Here is a 23,043-nt window from a genome sequence, read left to right as displayed (position 1 = left end):
AAAGATAATTCAAATGCAAATACAAGAGAAAACAATGCGGCTAAAGCAACACTACAAGAGTATCTCTTAGCAACAGATTAATGTAAATATCTGATATATGCACATTCAATATTGACATTTGAGCACAAAGAGAAAAATCTATTTTTTTATGTTTAAGCTTAAAATATGCCTACCGTCTATAATATATGCAAAACTACAAGGAATAACTATTTTAAATATGTCAAATATGCTGCAGGGTTAGAGAAGAAAATACAAGAGCAAACGCAACTGCAGTTTAACTACACATCTGCTGCACATACATACAACACATGAAGACCAGGCCACAGAAAAACAACACACACATGCTATTAGAAGCAGATTTTTTTAATAACACCAGTAATAAACTGTCCACTAAATATTAATGTAGATTTGCGCGCTGGCTTTGCAATTGACGGGGTGTTCTAGTCTGTTACTTTAAAACTTCCTGAATGAAGCCAAAATTCTTTTGACTTTTCACAAAATCAAAAAGGAAGTAGATTTTTTCTGTTATTAAGTTACACGCACTACAAAAAATAAAGCAAAGTAAAATCGGAAAAAAACAACCAGAAACAAGTGAAAATCTTTTTTTGGTGAAGATAAACAATAACATGAAATGCATATGATGTATTAAATGATTTTTTTGTTTGTTTCTGAAATGGAATACTTTTTGTTTCTTTACGTAGAACAATAATACATCTAAAAATAGGCCTGCACAATAAATCCTAAAGTTATCGTGATTTCAAGCTGTGCAATATCCATTTCGCAAAAGCTGGCGAAAAAAATCCCGATAGATGGTATGTGTTAAAACAATCTTTGGCAGCTTGTTTAATGAATCGAAAAAATCCCTTTATGCATTTGACCAATCAGATGGAGCCCTTAACGTTGTATGCAGACGAGGGCCATTTGAAGTATAATTTAAGGTATTTTGACTCTTTTTTTACATTAAAATCTTGCAGTGAAATGGAAATGTTTTTGGTTGTTTTGCCATTTGATCATGTATCATAAGTTATATCGTCATCGCAATATTGATCACTAATATTGCACATCGTGAGTTTTCCTCATATCGTGCATCCCTATCTAAACTTTTTTTAACCAAACTGAATTTTGTACTTGAGCACAAGAACAAAAAGAAAAAGTCTGTCTGGAGAAAAAGACAAAGTTTTGTTGTCACAATTCAATCTGGGTTCACATAAAAATGAATGCTCACTTCTGGATGTAAATCGCGTGAGCAGGAAAATGATAGGAATGGGTCTCTTATTCAGAAGTACAAACCACTGTGGGTTTGATTATGGAAACAAATCATGAAACTCATTTGCCTTCAAGTCAACATTTATGAAATAAGTTTGAAAATGTCACAGAAAGGTCCTTTGACAGTGTTGCCACACGATTACAACGACTGACAACCAAATTTAGCTAGTTACAATCAAGACATCAAACCGTTTTTAGAAAGTACTGAGGGCAGCATATTACTGATTTTATGACAGGAACATGCTGGCCACAGTTGGCCGGACTTTGGACATGTCTGATTTAAATAGTCCTTGTGAAACTTTCGTTTTTTTGGGGGGAATTATGTAGGACTTTAAAGAAAGAACTAAGCAAAAATGGCTCTGCGTGGGTTTCAGAGTCGGTTATCTGGGTGTTACATGTGCCAGTTGTTGTGCGATTTGAGTTTCAGACCTTTGCCGCTCCGACGTAACGGGATATTTGGGTAAAGCTGGGAGGAAACACGAGCTGCTTTTTTCCTCAAAACAATACTGTGAACATTCACACTCTACAGGGTTATGTAGAAAACTAACTACATAAGTATAAAAATGAAAACTTCCAAGACAGAGTTAAGACAAATCTTAAGTAAGAACCAAGCCAGAAAATAAATTGGCAAAAAAGCAGCCATAAACAAAAAAGTATCCCAGGCTGAAATAATATTAAACATGTTCAAAATCTAGCTGTGGTCTTGGGTTGTTTAACAGAGTTACATCTGACAGATAAGAACAAGGGAGACTCTTGCAATGGTTTACCTCTTATGGTATGGGTTACAGTTTGAAGAGCGAGGACATGAGCCTGACTCTGCACCTTCGGGGCTGTAATAACTGCTTCCAGATGGCCCACATGGTCCTGATAAAGCACTGCCTCACTGCAGCCGGCTCTTAGAGAGCATGTGTGTGCGAGAGCCTGGATCGATTTCACCCTCATAGGGACACCTCAAGCGTTCGACTTTATGTTTTAGTACTCAAAAGTGTACGTATGTTAATATGCAACTATCAATCTTGACAAAGTGACCCCGTTTAACCAAAGTCTCCCTGTACTCTTGCGCTCGTTCATCAACCTGTCTGTTCAAATAAAAACTCTTCACCAAGTCAGCAAATAAAAACATTTTCAGCATGAATTTGCTAACTTTGTAAAACATGTTGATTTAAACCAGTGCTTCTCAAATAGTGGGGTGATGCCAAGGGGGGGCGCGCAGTAGTAGCGGCTTTAGGCATAGGTAATTGTCCGTGGCACAAATTGGGGGGGGGTGATGACAGCGGCTCAGTGCTTGGAAAAAAATCTACGCCTCTATTGGTTTCCTATCATCTGTTCTATGACAGAGTTTGTCACAGCCTGAAACTGTGAATTCCCGTCCCTGCAGCTGCGCGTTCCCGTCTCCTGTCACACGCGTGTGTGAGAACGAAAGGGGGAGGGGTAGAGGGCTCAGGCTGCCAGGTGGGACGGGGCGCTCTGTTGCGCAACACCAGGATCACTTTGTGCCTTTAGATAACTCAGCTCATGCTAATAATGTCATACTTTATGAACTATTGTAGATGACGTGTCTTTATTTTCCATCAATGTATTCTTTGTCTGCCTGTCGTTTAGTTGGTGTCAGTATTTGACACAAAGACAGCAGGTAATGCAGGAAAACAGCTGCACTTTATGACATCATGAATAAACCATCCATCACTTAGAAAAAAAAAAAATCAGCTTCCACATCCACATCAATGTTTTTTACCTATTTCTTCAGACTAAAAACATTAAATATATTGGTGCTGCTGTGTTAATGTTTCAGATCAATTTACATTTAATATAATTTATTGATTGAATTATTTTTCTCAGCATCAAATGGTTCAGTTGGTCAAAAATGTTTCTAGTTTAAATAAGGACTGACAGATTTTTTTATTTCAGGCACTTTAAGCTACTTTTCTGTTTTAGACTATAACAGGGTTTCTGTGTGGCTAAATAAATGTAATATTTGTTGACAGTGGATTTATATGCTTTTTCTCTTTTTTTATTGTTAAAAGATACAATTTTAGGTATCCTTAACTTTTTATAGATACTAACCTAATATAAAGTATTTTCTTTTTCGTAGGGGGGGGCTGGCAAAAAATAATTGACAAGCACTGATTTAAACAGACATAAATATGCAACGCTCACATGATTTCTGTATACACCTAAGGAGAAAACTAAGAAAAGTCCACATCTAGTCATGCATCAAGTTATCAATTTGACCTTTTCATTGTAAACAAAACACCATAGAAACTGAAACGGCACAGACGATGACACCAATTTTCAAGAAATAACCTCAAACTACTCTACATCCAAAACAGAAAATAAAATTCTGAACTGAGCATGCTCTGAACTCTATGGGTTTATTGCTTTTCCGTCTCCGTGCATTAGGATAAGTTATGATAATGGCGAGAAGTGAGGAATCAACCCTGCAAAGACCAAATATGTGGACACACAGAACCAGGTCACATAGACCGTGCAAGTGTACAGCAAACACAAATAAACACTCATTAGTCTAGCAGTCAAGGCTGTCACAAGGACAAATGGCTCGCTCGCTCGCCATTCTCTGCATTAGGCCCAGACAAATAACAGCCGGTACTTCGCTAGGACAGGCTACACTAACAATGACTGTGAGGCATGTAAAGGCATACGGGTTTTTATGTTCGATAGCTTTGCACGGACATCCCAAGAAATGTGTGAAAGCGACACTAGAAGGCCTGCTTTTAAACCTGAGATGAGACCATTGAGAGCCTCAAAGAGCTCCATAAAATGCTCCCAATAGAACATGCATGTGTGGATGTGTGTGGGTTTCAATACAGAAGAAGGGAGACTGGCAGATTTAAAGAAAGTCAACATATTTAAAATGTATTTACATATGGGGCTGGATATATGCCAAATATCAAACTGATTTGATTTAGATTGACAAGTTTAAACTTAGATTCAATTCATAATTTGATTAAATATTGATAGTTCTAATTTCCAACAAAAATCGCCTTGGTTTGGTTAGGAGATCTGTTTTCCAACAACTTTTTTCTTTCTTTTAAACTTGTCCTGTCCAACAGCTGAGCGTAAGGGCAACATATGACAGCTTATGTCAAAAGTGCAGTGAGATTTTGGGATTCTTGATGTTCCACTTACGGCAATTGTACGTTCCATTTTAATGTTACGTCCTTTAAGGTGGCCATATAAGCCTCAAGGGAACTGCAGGGCAAACCTGCACTCTCCTGCACGGGCCAGGACAAGCCAAAAAAAAAAAAGTTTCTGCGCCTGATATCAACGTTCAGGGTGCAAAAGAAGTTGCATCTGAATAATAACCTAAAAGACAAATGAATATGCACAACCAGTAACTACTGTAATGACATTTCGAGCATCAAAACTGAGATTTGGAGTGAAACTTCAAACGTATCCATCCATTTCTGGATGTGCGAGTTTAACAGCTGCTTAACAATCAAAAACACAAATCAGCTGTCTGTGAACCAAGTCTGTGCCAAACCTTTCTCACCAGTTCCAGACTTTGTTGTCTTTTCTCCATTAGTTGTTGGTTTTTGCACTAAACAGGTTTCCCACAAAGTTTGCAATAAGAAATCAACACCCAAATTAACACCTTTAATGGTGGTCAATGTGTGTGTTGAAGTCCATCATAAATGCTGATTATCCATTACTGACAGTAGTCACTGGTCATGCTAGACAAGTGTGTGTGTGTGTGTGTGTGGTGTGTGTGTGTCTGCACACACTTGGCATTCATTAAGTCAAAACAAAACAAGCAGCAGCAGCAGAGTGTGTGCCTTGGCGTAGGCACCAAAGAAAACAGATTCAAAGAGGGCCAAACAGTGTGTGTGTGTCTGGGGTGGAAGGGGGGGGGGGGAAGAGGGAATGAAAAAAACCTAGTGAAGAAGTTGACCAGAAACCCTCAACCCTTTCACACACAGATAGTACATTAGTCACCAAATAAGCTTAAAAAAAACATTTTTTTCCATTTTTTTACAGAAAAGCTTCCACCATGTCAGCATGTTTTTATAGCCTCCTCACTTGCAGCATGGGTGATGTTCCATGGGGAAAGGTCCATTCGTCACAAGAATTATATATATTTTTGTCCAGTTCAAGGACGGAGGATGCGATGATGTCAGTGAGCGTTTTTAGCGCTCAGCTTGTCAAAGCGCGTCAGTTTTGGACGATATGGTCCTGCTGGTTGGAGTGGAGAACAGGGAGCTGGCGCATTTGTCGGCATGTGCTGCCAGTCTCTTTACCACTCAACAAGAGCATGGGAAGGCAAACACAGAGTCGATCTCAAAGACTTTCAAGGGGTGCCGCTTCCTGCCAAAAATCGCCCGCACCTGTCCATCTGTTTCCGCGTCCCCACCCAGCGTTCCCCCCTTCAGTCTACGCTCCATCCAATCAGCTTCTGTTGGCAAACTTTTAATCTGTCAAACGGGACGGTGAGGAGCCGCTCCACCTCCTTTATTTGTTTGTTTGGCTGATGCCAGCAGAGTCACCATCCCAGTCGGTCGTGTTTGGGAACAGAGAGCCTATCAAAGCCAAAGAGCTGGAGTCCTTCAAGAAGAAATCCCTAAACTGTACAATGAGTTATGCTACATAAACACCAGGCATACACCGGACTGTCGCTACCCAATAATAGCGCATCAACCCATCTAAAAGAGGCTTTTAGAAAAGTGGAAGCAGCACAAATCTCACAAATCTAGCTCCAGGCTTTTTGTTTCACAGCTCTATTCCGATAAATGAAAGACTTGCTGTCACATAAATCTGGTCGGGCACAAACCACAATTATTCATTTCTCCTCTAAGATCAATTTTCAAACAGTTGGTACTTCCATGTCATGAAAAGGACGCTACCAATACTTCACTACCAAATTAGAGTTCAGAATTGGTCAAAGTTCAACTGCCGTGTTTGACGGATGTTAGTTTTCTACGTAAAGCCTGAAAATTTACTTTAAAATGTGTGTCGCTACGTGTGAATTTGCATTTGCGTGCGTTTACTCAGACTTTTCATTGGAAGCGGTCATTTGAACCCGTGCTGCCGGGGCTGATGCGGAAGTAGCTTTAGAGGCAGGTTTTTGGGTCACTACCATTCAGTATTGACGTGAATTAAATCAAGCAATTACATTTGGCTTAATTTGGTTCTAGTTGTCTTTTTTAATTCTCGGCTAAAGTTCCTCTACAGCCTTTTTTAATCACCTCCATAGTAAACAACTGAAAAAAACCTTCTCATGTATTTGTAGTTCAGCAAGGACCTGAAGGCCAGGTACATGAAAGCCGGTAATGACCACGCTGAGATTTAAAGCCGCAGTGTCAAATGACGGCGATGAGGACTCAGACAGATGCTCAACATGCAGTGGGGGGAGGGGAGGGGGCGTGTACCGCTCATTACAGAAGGACATCTGCCGCAGTCCAGGCCCCCTCCCTCGCCTGCGCCCGCGCCGGGCTCCGCCTCTCGCTTTACACTGTTTGGATGTCCTGTCAATGTGTGCAGGGAATCCTGGCCACAACAAAAACGCACACACTGCTAAAGCTGACGGACGGCGGCGCTTACACACACACCTGCTGCCAACAGGGCTGGCTGTCAATAAAAGAAGTGTTTTATTCGTGTATAAACTGGCTCCAGAATGAGCTCTGACAGAGCAGTCATTTTAAGTACCCTATAAACTCCAGTTAAGATTTGTTTACTGCAAATCTGTCAAAACGCTGCCGACGCAAACCCCAAAAACGAAATCCTTCAATTCTTTTGTCGTGTTTATTGAGAAAACTTGTGTCTTCTGCCATTAAAAGATGCTCATTTTCACATCCATAACTACTTTCAGCAATGTACCCTTAGATAAACGCTACAAAACTGATCAAGCTTTAGTGTCCAGAAACCCGAATTCTTCATGATTCAACTGGAGTGACAGAAGCAAAACGGCCGAAAGTGTTTGGCTTTCGAGAGCCGCGCTTTACAAATGTTTGCACATCTGTGATAAGACGGGGATCCTGTCAGGGAAATGAGCGGAAACCTCAACCTCTAACATTTGAAATGAAGCAGCAAGAAAGCAGGAAAATATGACAACAGTGTGATTTGCTGGTGATGGTGCAACAGAGGAGATGCAGAACAAAGGAGGCACACCGAATGAACTGCAGAAAGAAAAATAAAACTAAGAGGATGACAAATGGTGTGTACAGATTTGGGGACATTTTTGTTTTAGTTTAGGAAAGTCGTTCTAAAGGAGGATTTATATGCTGATGCAGGAGTGGTCACACACGTACCTCTTCTTTGCCGGACTTTCCTCGCCGTAGCCATTGTTCCCATGCAGGCCCTGAGAGCGCAAGGACCCATCTTCTTTGTGGCTGCCCTTTGACCCCGTCCCATTCAGCTGTCCATTGGCTAGAGAACCTAAAAACAACATGAATATTGTTAACATTAACAGACTTCTTTAAATCTGATTTAACAAGCCTTCTTTTGGTTAAAACGTCACAGAAAATACCTCAATGTTCTAGAAATAAAAGTACATTTATTTTATCTGAAATTGATATGGGAAGTATAGACTTTTATTTTCATATAGAAAATGCAATTAGAATTATTAAATCTATGAAAAAAATGTAATAATAATAAAAATAATTAAAAAAATGTTTTAATAACCCAACAAAATAGGAATGGAAATGGAAAAACATTTGACAGATAATTTTTTGGTGTTGAGTTGGAAATCAAGAGTGTGAATATGTTAAATGAAAGACAAAGCTTAAAAAAATGTAAAAACGTGTACCTTTTTTCAACCTCATTTGCATTTATACCCAATTTCTTCAAAGAAAAAGCAACAATTATAAAGTTTGCAGACCACTGGCCACATAAAGAATAAAATAAGTATTGCTGAGTTTTGCCTTTTCTGTGCATCCAGTTGAGAAAGCCTTAATTAATTATGTAGGAAGCAACAAAAAGCCACTGACGGATCCCTAACTAAACAAAGAACAACAGACCCAGAGAATTCAAATGAAGTATGAAAAAAAAGAGTGGAGGAGAAGTTGGTGCTAATTAAGGGACACGAGTGACTTAAAAAGATATCACACCACTCAATTTCCGTCAGTCACAGACGGCGGTCTGCCTTTAGTGCGTGAGTGAGCAAACATCAGTTTATTCTGGGGTACATAGAGGAATCAAATAAAGGGAGAAACAGAGGCAACAATTAAAGAGTCAAGAGTCAATTCTTACAAACTCCCCAAAATTAGGGAAAAGTTCCAATAACCAAGTTTGTGCAGCTACTGCACTTTATTTGTCTCATACTTAGCTTTTTCTTTAGTTGAACAAATGCATTTTGCATCATAACTACTAAAGAAAGGTAAATATCTTCTAAAGACAATAAGTATTGGTATTTTTTCCACTTATTTAAACATCAAACGTCTCCAAATTATCCTGTAGTAGTATAAATTGCTGACTAAATAAACACCATTCTATTCTCACAGGCATACATTTTCTAAACTCTTTTGAGAAAATATTTTTCAAAGTAACCATTTGTGGTCTAAAGCATCATTTTTTGCTCAAATCTTCTGGAATAAAGTGTAATGCTATAACACAGGCTCCACCTAGCAGACAACTGAATCGCCGGTTTCTTAACGGTCTGCGCATTTTTGTTGGAGTTTCTCTGTTTCAGAAACCATGCAACACTCTATGGTGTTAACATTCCCATTGGTTTATTATTTCACTAATAAATTATCAGATTAATATTAATATCTTTAAAACATATATGGATTATTTTTGCATTTCTATACAAATGTGTATAAATGTGTAAACAGTGTAAATTCAAAACACAATTGAATAGATTGGATCGAATTAATAAAAACAAAAACAAAAAAACAAACAAGTGAATCGAACTAATCCAGTCTCTGATCAATCGAAGTGAATTGATTCTGGAAATTACCCCAGCCCTGCAAAGAACTGTGGCAAATTTTAAAACTTTGATTTTATGTTGTGAGAAAATGCTCCCAATTCTTTTTCCACACAGTTATATTAAATGAAGCAACAACAACAAAAAAACATACTTTTTTTTTGCTTCACTTTAAAAAAAAAATGTCCCTAACCCACAGTCTCACAACTCCTTCACAGATTTGTAACTAAATGCATAACACTGGTACTTGTTCATTTGAGCTCTTAAGGATTATTTACTTAAGTCGATTTAAAAAAAAAAAACTAATTCCAATAATGACTCTCACATACCAGAATCTAAACATAGACACATGATCTTCCACTGAAAAGCGCATTTCCACCACTTTCTCAACGACTAACTGCTGGCATCAACACACCCAGAAGTTCACTAATAAGAAATGCGTATCCGAGCCAACATGTTAAACTCCTATAACCGTCAAAAAGATAAGCGAGTCGCCACAGGAGAGTGCAGGGACGTAGCAGACTGACTAATATCCTCGTGGTGAAATTGGTGTTGAAAAAGTTCAGGCACCAACATCTTTGAAAGAGGAGGAAACTTAAACATCAATGACAAGTTGAATAATTACAAAAAAAAATTCAAATGGCGCTTAAGACTGACTAAACACACGCATGCATTTGCTCACGCTGGGCAGGTCAGTACCTGAAAGCTGAGGAACAGCCAGCAGACACATCCCTGTGGTCAGAGTTAACAAGAGCCGGCGTGATGAGTAAGGCTGTTCTTGCGTTGCTGGTTATGCTTTATACGAGTGCTAAAATAGCGGTTATGTCCATAGGCCAGGGATGAATCACTCCAGGGCTGTGTGGGGGCCTGTACTTACATGTTTAGACCGTCAGTGAATCTATTGTTTCATTCAAAGTCTAATTAAACCCTTTGACATTGGTGGTGCAGCACCAGTGTTGACGTTCTTTTAATGTTTACGCAATTAACGTCATTCTGAAGCAGGGAAAAGCGGCTTTGCGCTGATATGAAACACTTTCCAATAGTGAACGTAAACTAGCTCTATTAATGTTAAGTGTTGCTTAGCAACACAAAGCCGCTTTTGTCCGCATTAGAATCCGTTGGAATTATGTTAATAGCGCAAACAATTGAAGAGTTACAGTAGTTTACAGAGTGTGTGTTATTTTGCTGTTGCCGGGGACACCGGGACGAATTTCGCCCGCGGTTATGCCGACGTTTAACGCCTCGTGACTAAACAAAGGGCACCAATGTGAGTGTGCACACCGACGCGAAAAAACGCCACGCGTCAAAGCGTCACTTTTTAAAAAACGCCTCGGGTTCGTTTTTTTGGTTTGACGCGCCGCGTCAAAATCTATTCGACCAAAGAGAATGGCGCTTTTGCACATGTGTCTGGAGCTTCTGAAGTTACAGTAAAACACAACTTGGGGGCGCTCAAACACAAAACTGCCTTGCTGAACACACATACCAGCGAAGAAGATAGACGCCAAGTAGCGCCTACACAGCCGCAAAGAAATAATGACGGACATTCTAAAACCAAGCACCAGTTGCTTGGCGTATATTCGTCCCGGTGTGTACGGGCCTTTAAGGAGTTAAACCAACGTGTCGTGAACACAATCAATTCTAAATGCTAAAAATGATTAAAGGAGGCCATAAGAGACTTTTTCCTCAAGTTGATAGGATGATCTGCTTTAGTTAAAGCAGAAGTTAATTTTTTCATCTAAATTTTAGAAAGATATCTAGCCAATGAGACGCACAGCAGCTCATTAACCTGAACTGTTTCCAGGAAATGACTGACGCATCAAGTCCCTGGAGAATGCAAACAAACAAGAAGGGGCCCTTTCATCAACCTCGTCATCTCCCTCCACCCATCTCCCCCCATTTCTCAAAAGAGTTGTTTGACATATGCTGGTTGCACACGAGCACCTGTTTGAGTGGCAGAGCTGGAAATATTTGGAAAGCAGAGGACTGGGAATGAGCCAGGAGCCCCAAGATCCAGGGATCCTCCACCTTGGAGCAGCAGAGCTAGCATACTACCCTGGTAGCTGCTCCTTTGAAGGGAGGGGGGGGGGGGGGGGGGGGGGCTAATGAGATTTCGGTGTGCTTAACTGAGCCCGTCGCTGCACTATGTATACCTCTGTGTCGAGAGGGAGCGAGCCCAGGAGCACGGGATAACACTGCATATCACAGCGCTGTTATGAGCCTATTAGCATGAGCTGCAGTAATAAGCAGAGCTGCTGCTGAGTAGTCATGCTTTTAGAAAGACAATAGGCACAGACAAGAATGTGAATTTATAGGCTTATCACTGCCACTATAATGATAAGCTTTACAACAAAATGGGCTGCCCTGCCAAATTCAAAGATGAAATAAAGACCCTGACTGGAGCCAATAACCGTATGGTTACTTGTCTCTAGAGCCTATTTCTGATAAACACCATGTTCCTTTAAATTGAGGGCATCTAAATGTGTCACCTTCCTTTGTAACTGAGCATCCACTGGTGCCAGAGGACAAAATAGACCGACTGTTGCTTTCACTGATTCAAGGATTATTTTAACCTTAAGAAACAAGCCAAACATAGACTTTATTTTACGGTACTTTCAGCTTTATAGGCTGGAGTTCCCCAGATTATAAGGCGAAACATAAATCAATGGTCTGTTTTTGAAATGATGTCATATATAAAGGCGCACTGAACTATAAAGCAAACAAAAGAGTCAAACATAAGTCTGTCAGACTTTATTAACTGATCAAGGTAACTATTATTTACTGCATTATTTGAAACATGCTACACATTAGCCGCATCAGGGGCGTTAGCTATGTTAGCATACTCACAATACCCGTTATGGTACGTTCACGACAGCCTTGGAAGTGTGCACATGTACGCGTTTCGGGCTTCTGCGTTCAAAACTCTCACGTTGAAGCTTTGCTATGCAAGATTTTAAATCAATCTAGATGTGCCAAGCAGATGAAAATTTATCATAAAGGAGAGGTTAATAATTGCGATTTGTGCCTGGCCGGATTTATGACACAACATCTTAAACTTATCGGAATAGAGCTGTGACAGAAAAAACGTGGGCTAATATTCGCAAGATTTGCACCGCTCCGACATTTCGCACCAAGCCTCTTCCAATTGTGAGTACATGCGCTTGTAACAGGCAGCGACAGAGCTGTGTGAACATCATATGCTAAAAGCTCGTTGAAGAACGCCCCGTTTTGTTCTTGAACGCGCCACACATGCCTGTTATGTACCTCGTTTTACTCCCAACCTTGTTTTCCAACCCTTAAAAACAAACTGATGCCTCTAAAATAAACATTACTGCGACTACGCCAGCTCCCAACCTCATTAGTAACATGTAAAAAACACACTCCAACACCGCTAAAAGCAGCGTTAGCATTTTCAAAATACCCAACTCCCAACCTCATTTGCAACAGATGAAAAAACAGACTAATTCCACTTAAACCTTGTTAGTAACACATAAAGCAAGCACATTCCGCCACTGCTATATGTTAGCAGCACTAGCATTATCCCAATAATACCCAACCAAACATACTTTTAAGTGGAGCTTTTAGTGCGAAAAATAAAGCATCTCCTTTACAATTTAATAACATGATAAAGATAAGTGAAGAATACTCGCATGGAATCCATTTATAAGCTTTTTATTCAGAGCAAAGACTTTTTATTTTTTAAATTAGCTGCCTGGCAAGATGATCAGAAATCATCCAGAATTTATTAGTCCTCCGGCCAAAAATGGACATCAAACACAGCGTGACACTTGAACCACAAGCCAGAACAAAGCCTATAACAATGTGCAGTTCTAAAACATGGCATCTGTTTTCTGCAAGTTCAAAGCTAGGAATCAGAGGATCAAAGGCGATTTGAGGCTTGTGTAATGGTTTGGGCGTCGTAGAGGAAGAGCAGGCGAGAAAGACCATCAATCTGGTGGCTAGAAGCAAGTCATCTTCTGTCATCAAGTCGTCCTCTTAATCTCCTGCTAGGCTTTTTTTTTAAAAAAATTTTGGACAAGTCTGTCCGGTGATGCCACAAAGAGAACAGGTTTCTCACACTATTTGAAGTGCCACAGCTGCCACTGTTACGGTGCAAGCTGCTGGCAGCATGGGAGATGCAGAGAGACGGTGCAGTGACAGCAGACTGAGCGGCGGAAGAAACGGCGTGACACGCAGAAAACCATTGGACAGGCGAGAGCTGAAACGTACTACCCAACAGGAACAAAGAGAGGGGAGTCAGAAACGAGGATCCGTCCTCTTCAGCCCTGCTGGTGGCTTGGCCACCAGCCAGGACGCCCATCAATCGCACTCAAGAAAATGGAAAAGAAGGGAAGAAGGGTTGAAGAAAAGAACACAGCAGAGGGAGGGGGATAAGACACCAACAGGAGAGCAAACAATACATGGAAAGGAAGGGAGGGAGACAAGAGAATGGAAAAAGAAAGAAGGAAAGTTGAGGACAATAAAGGCTAAAATGTATAGCAGAGGACAGGACACACAAAACAAATAAAACAGATTTGATAGATGAACAGAGGACAGGGTAGGATAACGACTTAGGATGAGAAAACCAAGATTTGGAGATTCAAATTGAGTAGATTAAGTTGCAGCAGGGAGCGAACAGACAGGATTTTGCGGAGAAGGCAGTAACCAGAGTCCTATTGATGTGAAATCTAGCCCTGCCTTGGGTGAGACACAAAGCGGAAGGACAAACGGATGAGGAGATGGGAGGAGAAAAAATAAAAGGAGGAATGTGGGTGGGCAAAGGATGCGCTAGTGAATGGGCGGAAGATGGAATATAGAAGGGCATAATGTCATTTGTTAAATAATGCAAGGAAGGAGACAGAGAGGCAGGAAGCACATTGAGGATGGACGGATGCCAAGGCCTTAAGATGAAGATGTTGAGAAGATGGCTTGATTGCTGGTTTAGGCAAAGTAGAGATGGCGAGAAAAAAAAACCCGAAACATTATGGAAACATCTGATTGACCTTCTGTCACATCCCCTTCTCAAGCAGAAACAGAATCTGCTGCCACACTGAAACATGGGGGTCTATCAGAAGAGGCCTTCATCCAACTACAACCTTTGAGCACCTTAAAGTGGTCCTTTAGAAAACAGTTTTTAGACTAGTGTGCCATGACAGATCGTCCGGTGTACCATGGGGAATTCTTTCATTTCACCTAGTTAGGCTAACATTGCCAGAAAATCAGCTTTGTGTTCATCCAAACAGGCCTAAGTTTCACACCGAGTAGGTAGAAATATGAAAGGCCATGAGATACTTATTTCTTTGTGTTTGATTCTTATTCAAGATCATTTTTTACAGTTGGTAGTTTGCCTTGCGGTTTTTAATCAAGGAAAAAGGGATTCCACGGCTAAAAGAAGGTTGAAAAACACTGCTTCAGAGGGATAATTATTATCTATTACTTCTAACTTAAACAGCAGTGGAAAGTGGAGTTTTTGTTTGGACCTCTGTCCTCCTAACATCACTAGTCCAGTAACAGGTTTTATTTTACTCAAGGCCAAAGAAAAAAGAAAATTCTCAGAATAAATTTTTCCTGATGTCGAAATGATTTTGAGAGGTACACAATGCTCTGTCATAATGCCAGTCCTGTTTATTTAATACAAAATGGAAACAAGAGTGTTTAGTAAATACGCCAATGCAGCTAATGTGTAGCAGGGTCGGACAGTGTTTGGTTTTTCCTTTTACGTTTTTCTATGCGTTACTAACAAGGTTGTGAGACCAGGTCTGTGAGAGCCAGAAATCTAGCTTGTTTGTTATTGATCAAATATTTATTTTCCACCATAATTTCCAAATTAATTATTTTTAAAATATCAGACAACATGATTTTCTGTATTTTATTTCTCATTTTGTCTCTCATAGTTGAGGTTTACCTATGATCAAAATTATAGGCCACTCTCATCTTTCCAAGTGGGAGAACTTGCAATAATTGGTGGCAACTACATACTTTATTGACTCTATAGTTTTTCTTTTTTTATATATATATTGCTCTCTGTAACTGTACTGCTGCCGCAACAAGGAAATTTCCCCATCGTGGGACTAATAAAGGAATATCTTATCTTATCTTTTTTTGCCCCACTGTATGACAATTTTGAAAATGGGCCACTTATTGACGGTGCTATAATCTAGTGTGTCCTATAGTGCAAAAAATATGGTATGCATCATCATCATGTTTTTTAGTAATAATTCTGTTTAATTTCCATCACTGCTTTTCCATTTCCTAAACTACAAACAAAACGGATATTCTGTGCAACAACTTAACTGCAAAGTAAACTATTATTTTTCTGATCCTCTGATATTTTATGTCTATATTTATAAACAATCAATTCATAAGATGAAGAATATCCTTCTCTTTTTGGTAAAGATAAAAACTAAATCATTACTATTTTAATCTGTTAAAATATGTTTTACGAAAAATATATATTTTTTTAATTTATTACTATAGTTTGTTTTTATACCCAAAAAGTCAAAAGATTGGCTTCTATTTTTCATGATAATGCTTTAAACTAGCTGCTGTGGCACAAAAGCTGAGCCGGAATGTAAGCCCAGAGTCTCTGTCCTGCACTCCTCCAAAACAGCAGGGGACACCCATTCAGGATGTGGCGCATGCTGAGGCTGATACTCCAAAATGGCTGACGGATTCACCATGGTGTCTATGTGGGATGGGAAACTGCCACTCGGGCAGCATGCAAAGCAATGCTAACCCACAGTGCTCTGAAGCAGCAGGATCGCCTATTCAGCCCGGCTTCCATTTGTGTCGGCGCGGGCTGCTGCCGTAGCCCACATGCGATGGGCCACTGCGGCTTTTTAATGAGCCCCTTTTTATTCGGCCGATCAGGTCAGCTACCCAGCATGCCTCAAAAGTCTAGAGCGTGCACGATTTAAGCACACAGATATGCACGAGCCATGAATACAGGAGGCAGCATGGAGGAAGAAAAATGAAGGTGGGAAAATAAAGACTGTTGAATAAAAAGGCAGGAGGAAGGAGAATTAAAAGCCTGTTTCCTTCCCCATCACGTTTGTTTGGTTTGGATTCTGTCTGCTGAGAAGGACTTCTAAGGAATGTGTGAAGTTCAAACTTCCACTCTCTCCTGTGTTGGAGGAGCACCATTGTCAAACTAAGACATAGTGACAGATTTTTTTCAAAGCGCACAAACACCCTGCACTCAAACAACTTTTGCTTTGTGCACAAAATCCACAACAACTGGAACTGTTTGTGGAATTGGAATGGATTTGAGTCTCTTGATTTGATTTAAAGCCCTAGTTATTCCAAAAGTTCCCTCTAAGAAACGGTTTATTAGAGTCTTGTCTTGTTAATCCAAATTTTTTAGTTGTGAACTTCAAAAGTCCTCTTTTTTAATGTTTGAAAACAGTTGAAATTGTATTAAAAACACACCAAGCTCAGATGTCCCTTCGTTTCATTACACAGAGGGACAACAAATGAGGGTTGACTCCAAACAAATGCAGAATCAAACGAAATGGCTCAAGAACACAGCCAAAAAATACAAGAACTTAAACGCACCATTGGAGTTTGGGGCGCAGTCTCCTTCCAGCTGGCGTTTCTGTGCCGTCCTAAACTCTTTTAGGGAGAGATAAAGGACCTTTCGCATAACCCGCTCCTCTGACCACGGGATCCCATCACTATCATCCTGTGAAAACAAAAAGAAAGGACAAGGTTTGATTAAATAATACATGGTTTCCATACTCTCCTGATTAAAGGCAGTTACACACAGGTATAAGTAATAAAAAGATGCAGAAGAAGTGGCAGTTGTCTATAAGACGATCCTGGACTTGAGCCATCACTCCTCACACTCCCCCTCCAAGACAAAAACATGAAAAAAAAGACTCACAAAGTGGACTTAAAGTGCTACAATTGAGCCATGACCATGGTTTCTATGAGCCCTCAGAGACTTGGCATTGATTGTAGGGGTCCAATTAAATTGGTCGCCACGCAAGTTTCCAAGTCCATTTTTAGACTCTACGTACAAAACACGAGGCCATTGAACACGTTGAAAGTTAAACTAGTTGAACTTTAACCAATCAGGGACTCTGATTTGGGAGTGACATATGGGTAGCCTCTCTTTTAATTAATGGAAGTCACAACAGTTTGAAAATTGACATTGGAGGGGAAATTAACAATTGCGGTTTGTGCATTTATTCTATGACACCAAGTCATTCATATATCGGAGCAGTGAAAGAAAAACCCTGGAGCAAGATTCACAAGATTTGCACTGCGTCAACATTTGGCACCAAGCCTCTTCCAACCGTCAGTACATGCGCTAGCATCAGGTAGTGACAGTCCTCTTGAACGCACATCACATTCCCGGTGTGTACGTAGCATTACGCATGTAAAACTGTAAGCGCGGTTAGCTAAGAAACTAGGTTTGATAAAAGCAGCCAGAGAGAGAGCAGCCCCAACATGACTATTTTAACTGAAATATATATATTTACTAAAATATCTTGGCTGTTGGGTACACCTAGGTGTGGAGGCAGACCAAAGAAAATGCAGATTTGAAACCCCCCCCCCCCCCCCGTAGGCTTCTAGAGCCTAGAAGCCTACGATGAAAGCACCCGGAGCCAGGATGTACTTTACAGTGTTCTACAGCATGACACTAACACTACCATGTCATTACATTAGAATGTAGTTTGATGCAACCGTAAATTTGCATAACAACAAAAGCCGGCTGCATTTCTCCTGAGTGAAAAAAATAGCAGGGTGCTTTCCCGATGAATGGTAGGAAGTGAATGCCAAAGAGCTCACACACATTTTTCTAAAGTACAGATCTGCCTGCTGTTGTATTGCATTTCTTTGGAGCACTTCACGGTAAACCGGCTAAAACATCACAGAAAGCATTTGCTTTTACTCAGCAGCGCTTGGGAGAATACCAGCGCATCGTGAGACACACGAGTCAAGCAGCAATAAAACTTCCCTTCTGCCTTCCCTACCTTCTTTCACCGCACAAGCAGCTGGGTTTGATGTCAAACACTAATGACTACAGGAAATGAGATTAGGACATAAGCAACAATGGAGAGGTCTTAAATAATGTAAATGGAAAATTGAGTTTCTGTTGTCAAGCCACAGGGAACGCATATTTCAGGTGTTACTTTAAGTTTTGTTCAAACCCCTATGGGGAGAGTGATTTGTCAAATCTACAGCAAAAAACAAAATCACTGTCTCTTAGAAGTCAGATGCAGCTCTATGCAATAGCTCTGCATGAACATGTAACCCTTAAGGCCCGTTCACAACGGGACGAATTTCGCCCGCGATATTCGCCGACGTTTAACGCCTCTTGACTAAACAAAGGGCACCAATGTGAGTGTGCACACCGATGCGAAAAAACGCCACGCGTCAAAGCGTCACTTTTTAAAAAACGCCTCGGGTTCGTTTTTTTGGTTTGAGGCGCTGCGTCAAAAATTATACGACCAATGTGAATGGTGCTTTTGCACACGTGTCTGGAGCTTCTGAAGTTACAGTAAAACACAACTTGGGGGCGCTTAAACACAAAACTTCCTTGCTGAGCACACATACCAGCGAAGAAGATAGACGCCGAGTAGCGTCTACACTGCCGCGAAGAAATAATGACGGACATTCTTAAATATCCCCAAACCAAGCACCAGTTGGAGCTACTGGTGCTTGAAATATTCATGTTTTCTTTGTATGATTCTGACAAGCGCGTAAATACTTGCTCTCTTCTTCTGAGTGAAAAGCGACTTTAAGAAGCGTAAAGTTGCGCAGCGCCACCTTGTGTACAGGAGTATTTCTGTTTTACATTAAGCACCATCTAATGTCAGGGAATGAAATTGCATGTTCACTCGGCTCATCGTCAGCGAAAATCGCCTGGGTGTGAACACAAAAAACGTGGCGAAAAACGCTGGCGAATAACGCCTGGCTAATATTCATCCCGGTGTGTACGGGCCTTCAGTCACATGCACCCGCACGGGGGTGGATTTGTAGAGGTGTTGTGGGTTTTTGGGTTGTCCGGGAGGTTTGTAGAGGGGAGCAGCCACATTTTAAGGGGAGCACAGGTGTGTCTTGCAGTCCCCTGGCTATCTCAGGAAACTTTGTTGTGAGGTGCCAGTACTGGCCTCTTACTGACCGCACATGGTGATATGAATGACGCCCCTACGATACTCACACAAACTATGCTCCGATTGTCTCATTTGCTACTTTCAAACAGTCAGCACTTATCACGTGAACAACACTTAGGGAACCCTCATGCAGTCCGCAAGACTCTAAATAAAGTTGGACAACAGGAAAATTCCTTATGACACGCTTGCATCTCTTCAAACATCTTGCCTGCGACACCTTTTGCTCGTGGCAAGCTCATATAAAAGAAAATTGTATGTGAACATTTTCACTCTACGGACTCATTGTACGGTCTACAACCTTGATATTTCGTGCCTACCCCACACAGGTTTACCAATTTTTTTTGTCCACAGACAGCCTGTACTCAGCCATACGGGCTTATCAGAATGTGTGACTTCAGAGTAAGAAGACAAAGGCCTCACTACTCCGCCAAATGTTGATAATATTTACATGACTTTACAGATTTACTTGTTTACTATGGAGCAGATTAAAACATCAGTTTTCATTGTTTAGATTGTGCTTGCTGAAAGCCTGGAGGAAAGGACCTTGGCAGGGCTGGTAAAGTAGGGGGTGAGTGGGTAAAATATTCAAATGTATGTTTCTGCACATGATGGAGATGATGGCTGACAGCTCTGTGCACTCGCACACATACACACAACGGGGTGGGATGTGTTTTGTGTGTAACACATAGTCCCTCATTACAGTGTCACACATGAGCGCACATGTAGAGACACCAGCAAGAGAGGTGCGCAAAGATTCAATCATACCATTTCTTCCTACAGTTAATGTCATCTAATCCATTGCTTGTGTGTTGGTGCATGCGTGTGTGTCTGTGTGTCAAAGACTGCCAGGTAAGCACCAATTACTTAGACAGCTCACTAGCCCCCTTTTCCTCACGGTGTGGCACAAGGCCAAATGTAGAATGACACACACAGCACTGACTGTAAATCTCATGGCTACAAACATTCCCACATAGAATCACACAGCTAATACATGCAAGCGACGCAGCTGAGTTGTGCACTAAAATCACTTCCTTTGCAAAAACTGACCTTAGTGCCCATCAGAGTCTGCGTTTCCTCTGTTACACTGATTGCTTGTATTGTCCACAGACAATAAAAGTGACTGGAAGGGCCAAAAGGACATTAACATTTCCACAAAGAGGGCAAAAACTGCTTCATAACCTAAAGAAATATGTTAAACATCATCTAATTATGAGGTTAGAAAACAAAGCGATCTGAGAAGTGTGTTGTCTCATTCTCAGGATGTTTACCCATCAATCCCTGTCTGCTGGTGGCTGGGAAAAGCGCAACAGAGGAAAGGAATCATCCATCTGAGGAATACAACAAATCTTTTGCAACTCAGACAAAATCCTGTTTGTTTATGTGGAATTTCCAAATCTGTAGGCGTGTAACGATTCATTTTAGCATGGTTTCAGTTTATATCATAATTTATTGTTGATGATATGTCTTATAGTCGATGGTGGTTCATTTTGAATGATCTGATCGGATTCACTGACCTAAAGTCGATGCAGTACATCTTTTACCAAAAATACAACCAGTGTGACTCAGAGGTGAATACCTGGGTACTGAACAATGCAGGTGAAGTTTTGATTTGATTAATAACTTGCCTCAGACAGATTGATCTGCTTGGATTGTAGATCAATTCATCGATTAGGCCGATTAATCGTTACACCCACACAAACATACAAATAACCCTGTAAAACTGAAAGTAATACAGCAACACCAACATTATGGATTTACTCTCCCCCTCCCCCTCCCCTTTAGTTGCAATCATTTGTTTTTTATGAAATTATCAGTGTAACATTTAACAATAATACTATAAACCCCCTTCCTCCATGAGAGGATTGCTAAACACTGAGAATTCCCTGAGATATTCATAAACAGAACATCAACATAAAAACATTCAAGTATCGGTCTGCTTTGAATCAATGATGAGATGCGGGAGCTTAAGCCGGATTTAATCTTTGGTTGTGTGTCAAATTGAAAGAAAAGTAGTGGCAGTTCCACTTCATAACCAGAGTCCAGCCTGAATAATTCTCCATTCAAAAGTGGAAACAACTCAATAGCTCAGCTTGCTAAAGAAGAATACCTCATCAGTTGTTCAAAGTGAAATTTTACTTAATGGTTTAAACAGAAACGCGGACAGGAAGAATTTCAAATAAGAGCTTAACTGGAAATTTTGGGGAAACAAAAAAAAAAAGCATAAAAATCCAATCTGAGCTCAGTGAAGATGAATAGAGCGTATTTTCTCAGAGATCACTGACAAACCATGCTTGAGAATTACACAGAGGCGGTGAATTAGTGCAGCACAAGAGCAGCATGCATTGTCTAAGCACGGGCTACATTAGCTCTCAAAGGAGAAGTCTCTGCGATGAACTGATCCTGTGCTGTCAAAGAATCTTTCGTGTTCCAAGTCTAGATGCATATATAGGTTTGAAAACCACAGCTAAAATGTCTACCTATTACATCACAACAAACTATTCCTCTTTCATTATCGTGTAGTTATATTTTATTACCAGCTGGAACCAATCAGGACAGATTGTTATGAGTTTAAAATGCCTGCTTTGTGCACATTTGCAGTCTAGCCAGTGCATACACTAATCAGTGTTTGCGTGAATGTGAGTGTATGCATATGCAAAAGCGAGCTGTTCCAAAAATAGTGCCGCGCTCCTGCAGAGTGCGGACGTCACGCCAGAGGAATGTGGGCCAAGCGCCAGCTGTGATCTGCTCTACAAAACTGCTGTAAAAAAATCTGTTATTCTAACGCACATTTCCTCTTGGAAGACAGACAGAGAGATAGATGGATGGATCGATGGAGGACAAATGTTATTTAAACAAAGCAGAGGTTATTACATCCAGAAGTCATGACGGCTGTATCCCCTTCTACTTGCACTTTTTGCACACTGCTTAGTCCTTTTGTGGATTTTTTTTCTTCAAACACATGAGCCCCATCTGTCTGACAGAGTGGGACTGTTGAGGTGAAGCAAAAAGCCAAGCCTGTGGCTGCTTGATCATGTTTAGACTGTCTTAGCAGAAGTCAAAGTTTGCACATTAGAAGCAATTAATCCATCTGGATTACTCCAACAGAAAATGAAGGCAAAAGCGTGAAGTAAAGATGGAAGTTCTAACAACATAATCAAAGTTCATTTTAGTACATAATGGATCCCTATTTCCTTCCTCTGACCATACGTTCAGACAGTTTTCTGTGCATCAAGGTGGTCCAATGACCATAGCTTCTGCTGGTCTAAGTGTGTGGCTTTCCTATATACTGGCAACCTCTGTGTTGGATTTGTTTTAATAGATCCAAGACTCACTGGAATGCCATCAGTGTCTAAGATAGGTCACAAACAACGTACGACAACAGGTGGAAAATAAGAGAACAATAACAGAAAAACAGGAACAATAACTGTACTATACAACCGGGGAGTAACACCATCAATATAAATTATATGGGGTGTATCAATTAATTGAATTAATCGATGAATAGACTATGATCCAACCAGATCGGTCTGGCTGAGGCAAGTTGTTGATCGAATCGAACTATACAATTGTAAAATCGTTTCAAAAACGATGAAAATGACCACGTGCCATCACAGCGGAGAATACACGTAAAATGATCAAGCTATCATTACAGTCTAATGTGTGGAAACACTTTGAATTTAGCAAAGATTTTAGCTCAGTGAATCAGATCGTTCAAAATAAACCAAAATCAACTATGAATGATATTAGCAACCACCAATCAATACGAATCGAATCACTGTTAAA

The 23,043-nt window shown here is 40.5% G+C and overlaps 1 protein-coding gene across 3 annotated transcripts in view; it reads right to left on the bottom strand.

Moving 5' to 3' along the window:
• Positions 1-23,043, bottom strand: part of jarid2b (jumonji and AT-rich interaction domain containing 2b) — a 101,641-nt gene that overhangs the window by 29,621 nt on the left and 48,977 nt on the right. For all 3 annotated transcript variants that reach the window (XM_023960183.2, XM_078954579.1, XM_078954580.1), the window contains exons 2-3: positions 16,694-16,820; positions 7,530-7,656 (exon numbers count right to left, since the gene is read on the bottom strand). In XM_023960183.2, the coding sequence (XP_023815951.1) occupies positions 7,530-7,656; positions 16,694-16,820 (254 nt within the window). The remainder of the gene's footprint in view (positions 1-7,529; positions 7,657-16,693; positions 16,821-23,043) is intronic.

This window comes from Oryzias latipes, chromosome 11 (assembly GCF_053564925.1).
Source record: "Oryzias latipes strain Hd-rR chromosome 11, Olatipes_Hd-rR_3.1".
NCBI lineage: Eukaryota > Metazoa > Chordata > Actinopteri > Beloniformes > Adrianichthyidae > Oryzias > Oryzias latipes.
Note: the sequence above shows the minus strand (reverse complement) of the source record. Positions and strands in the feature narration are given on the sequence as shown.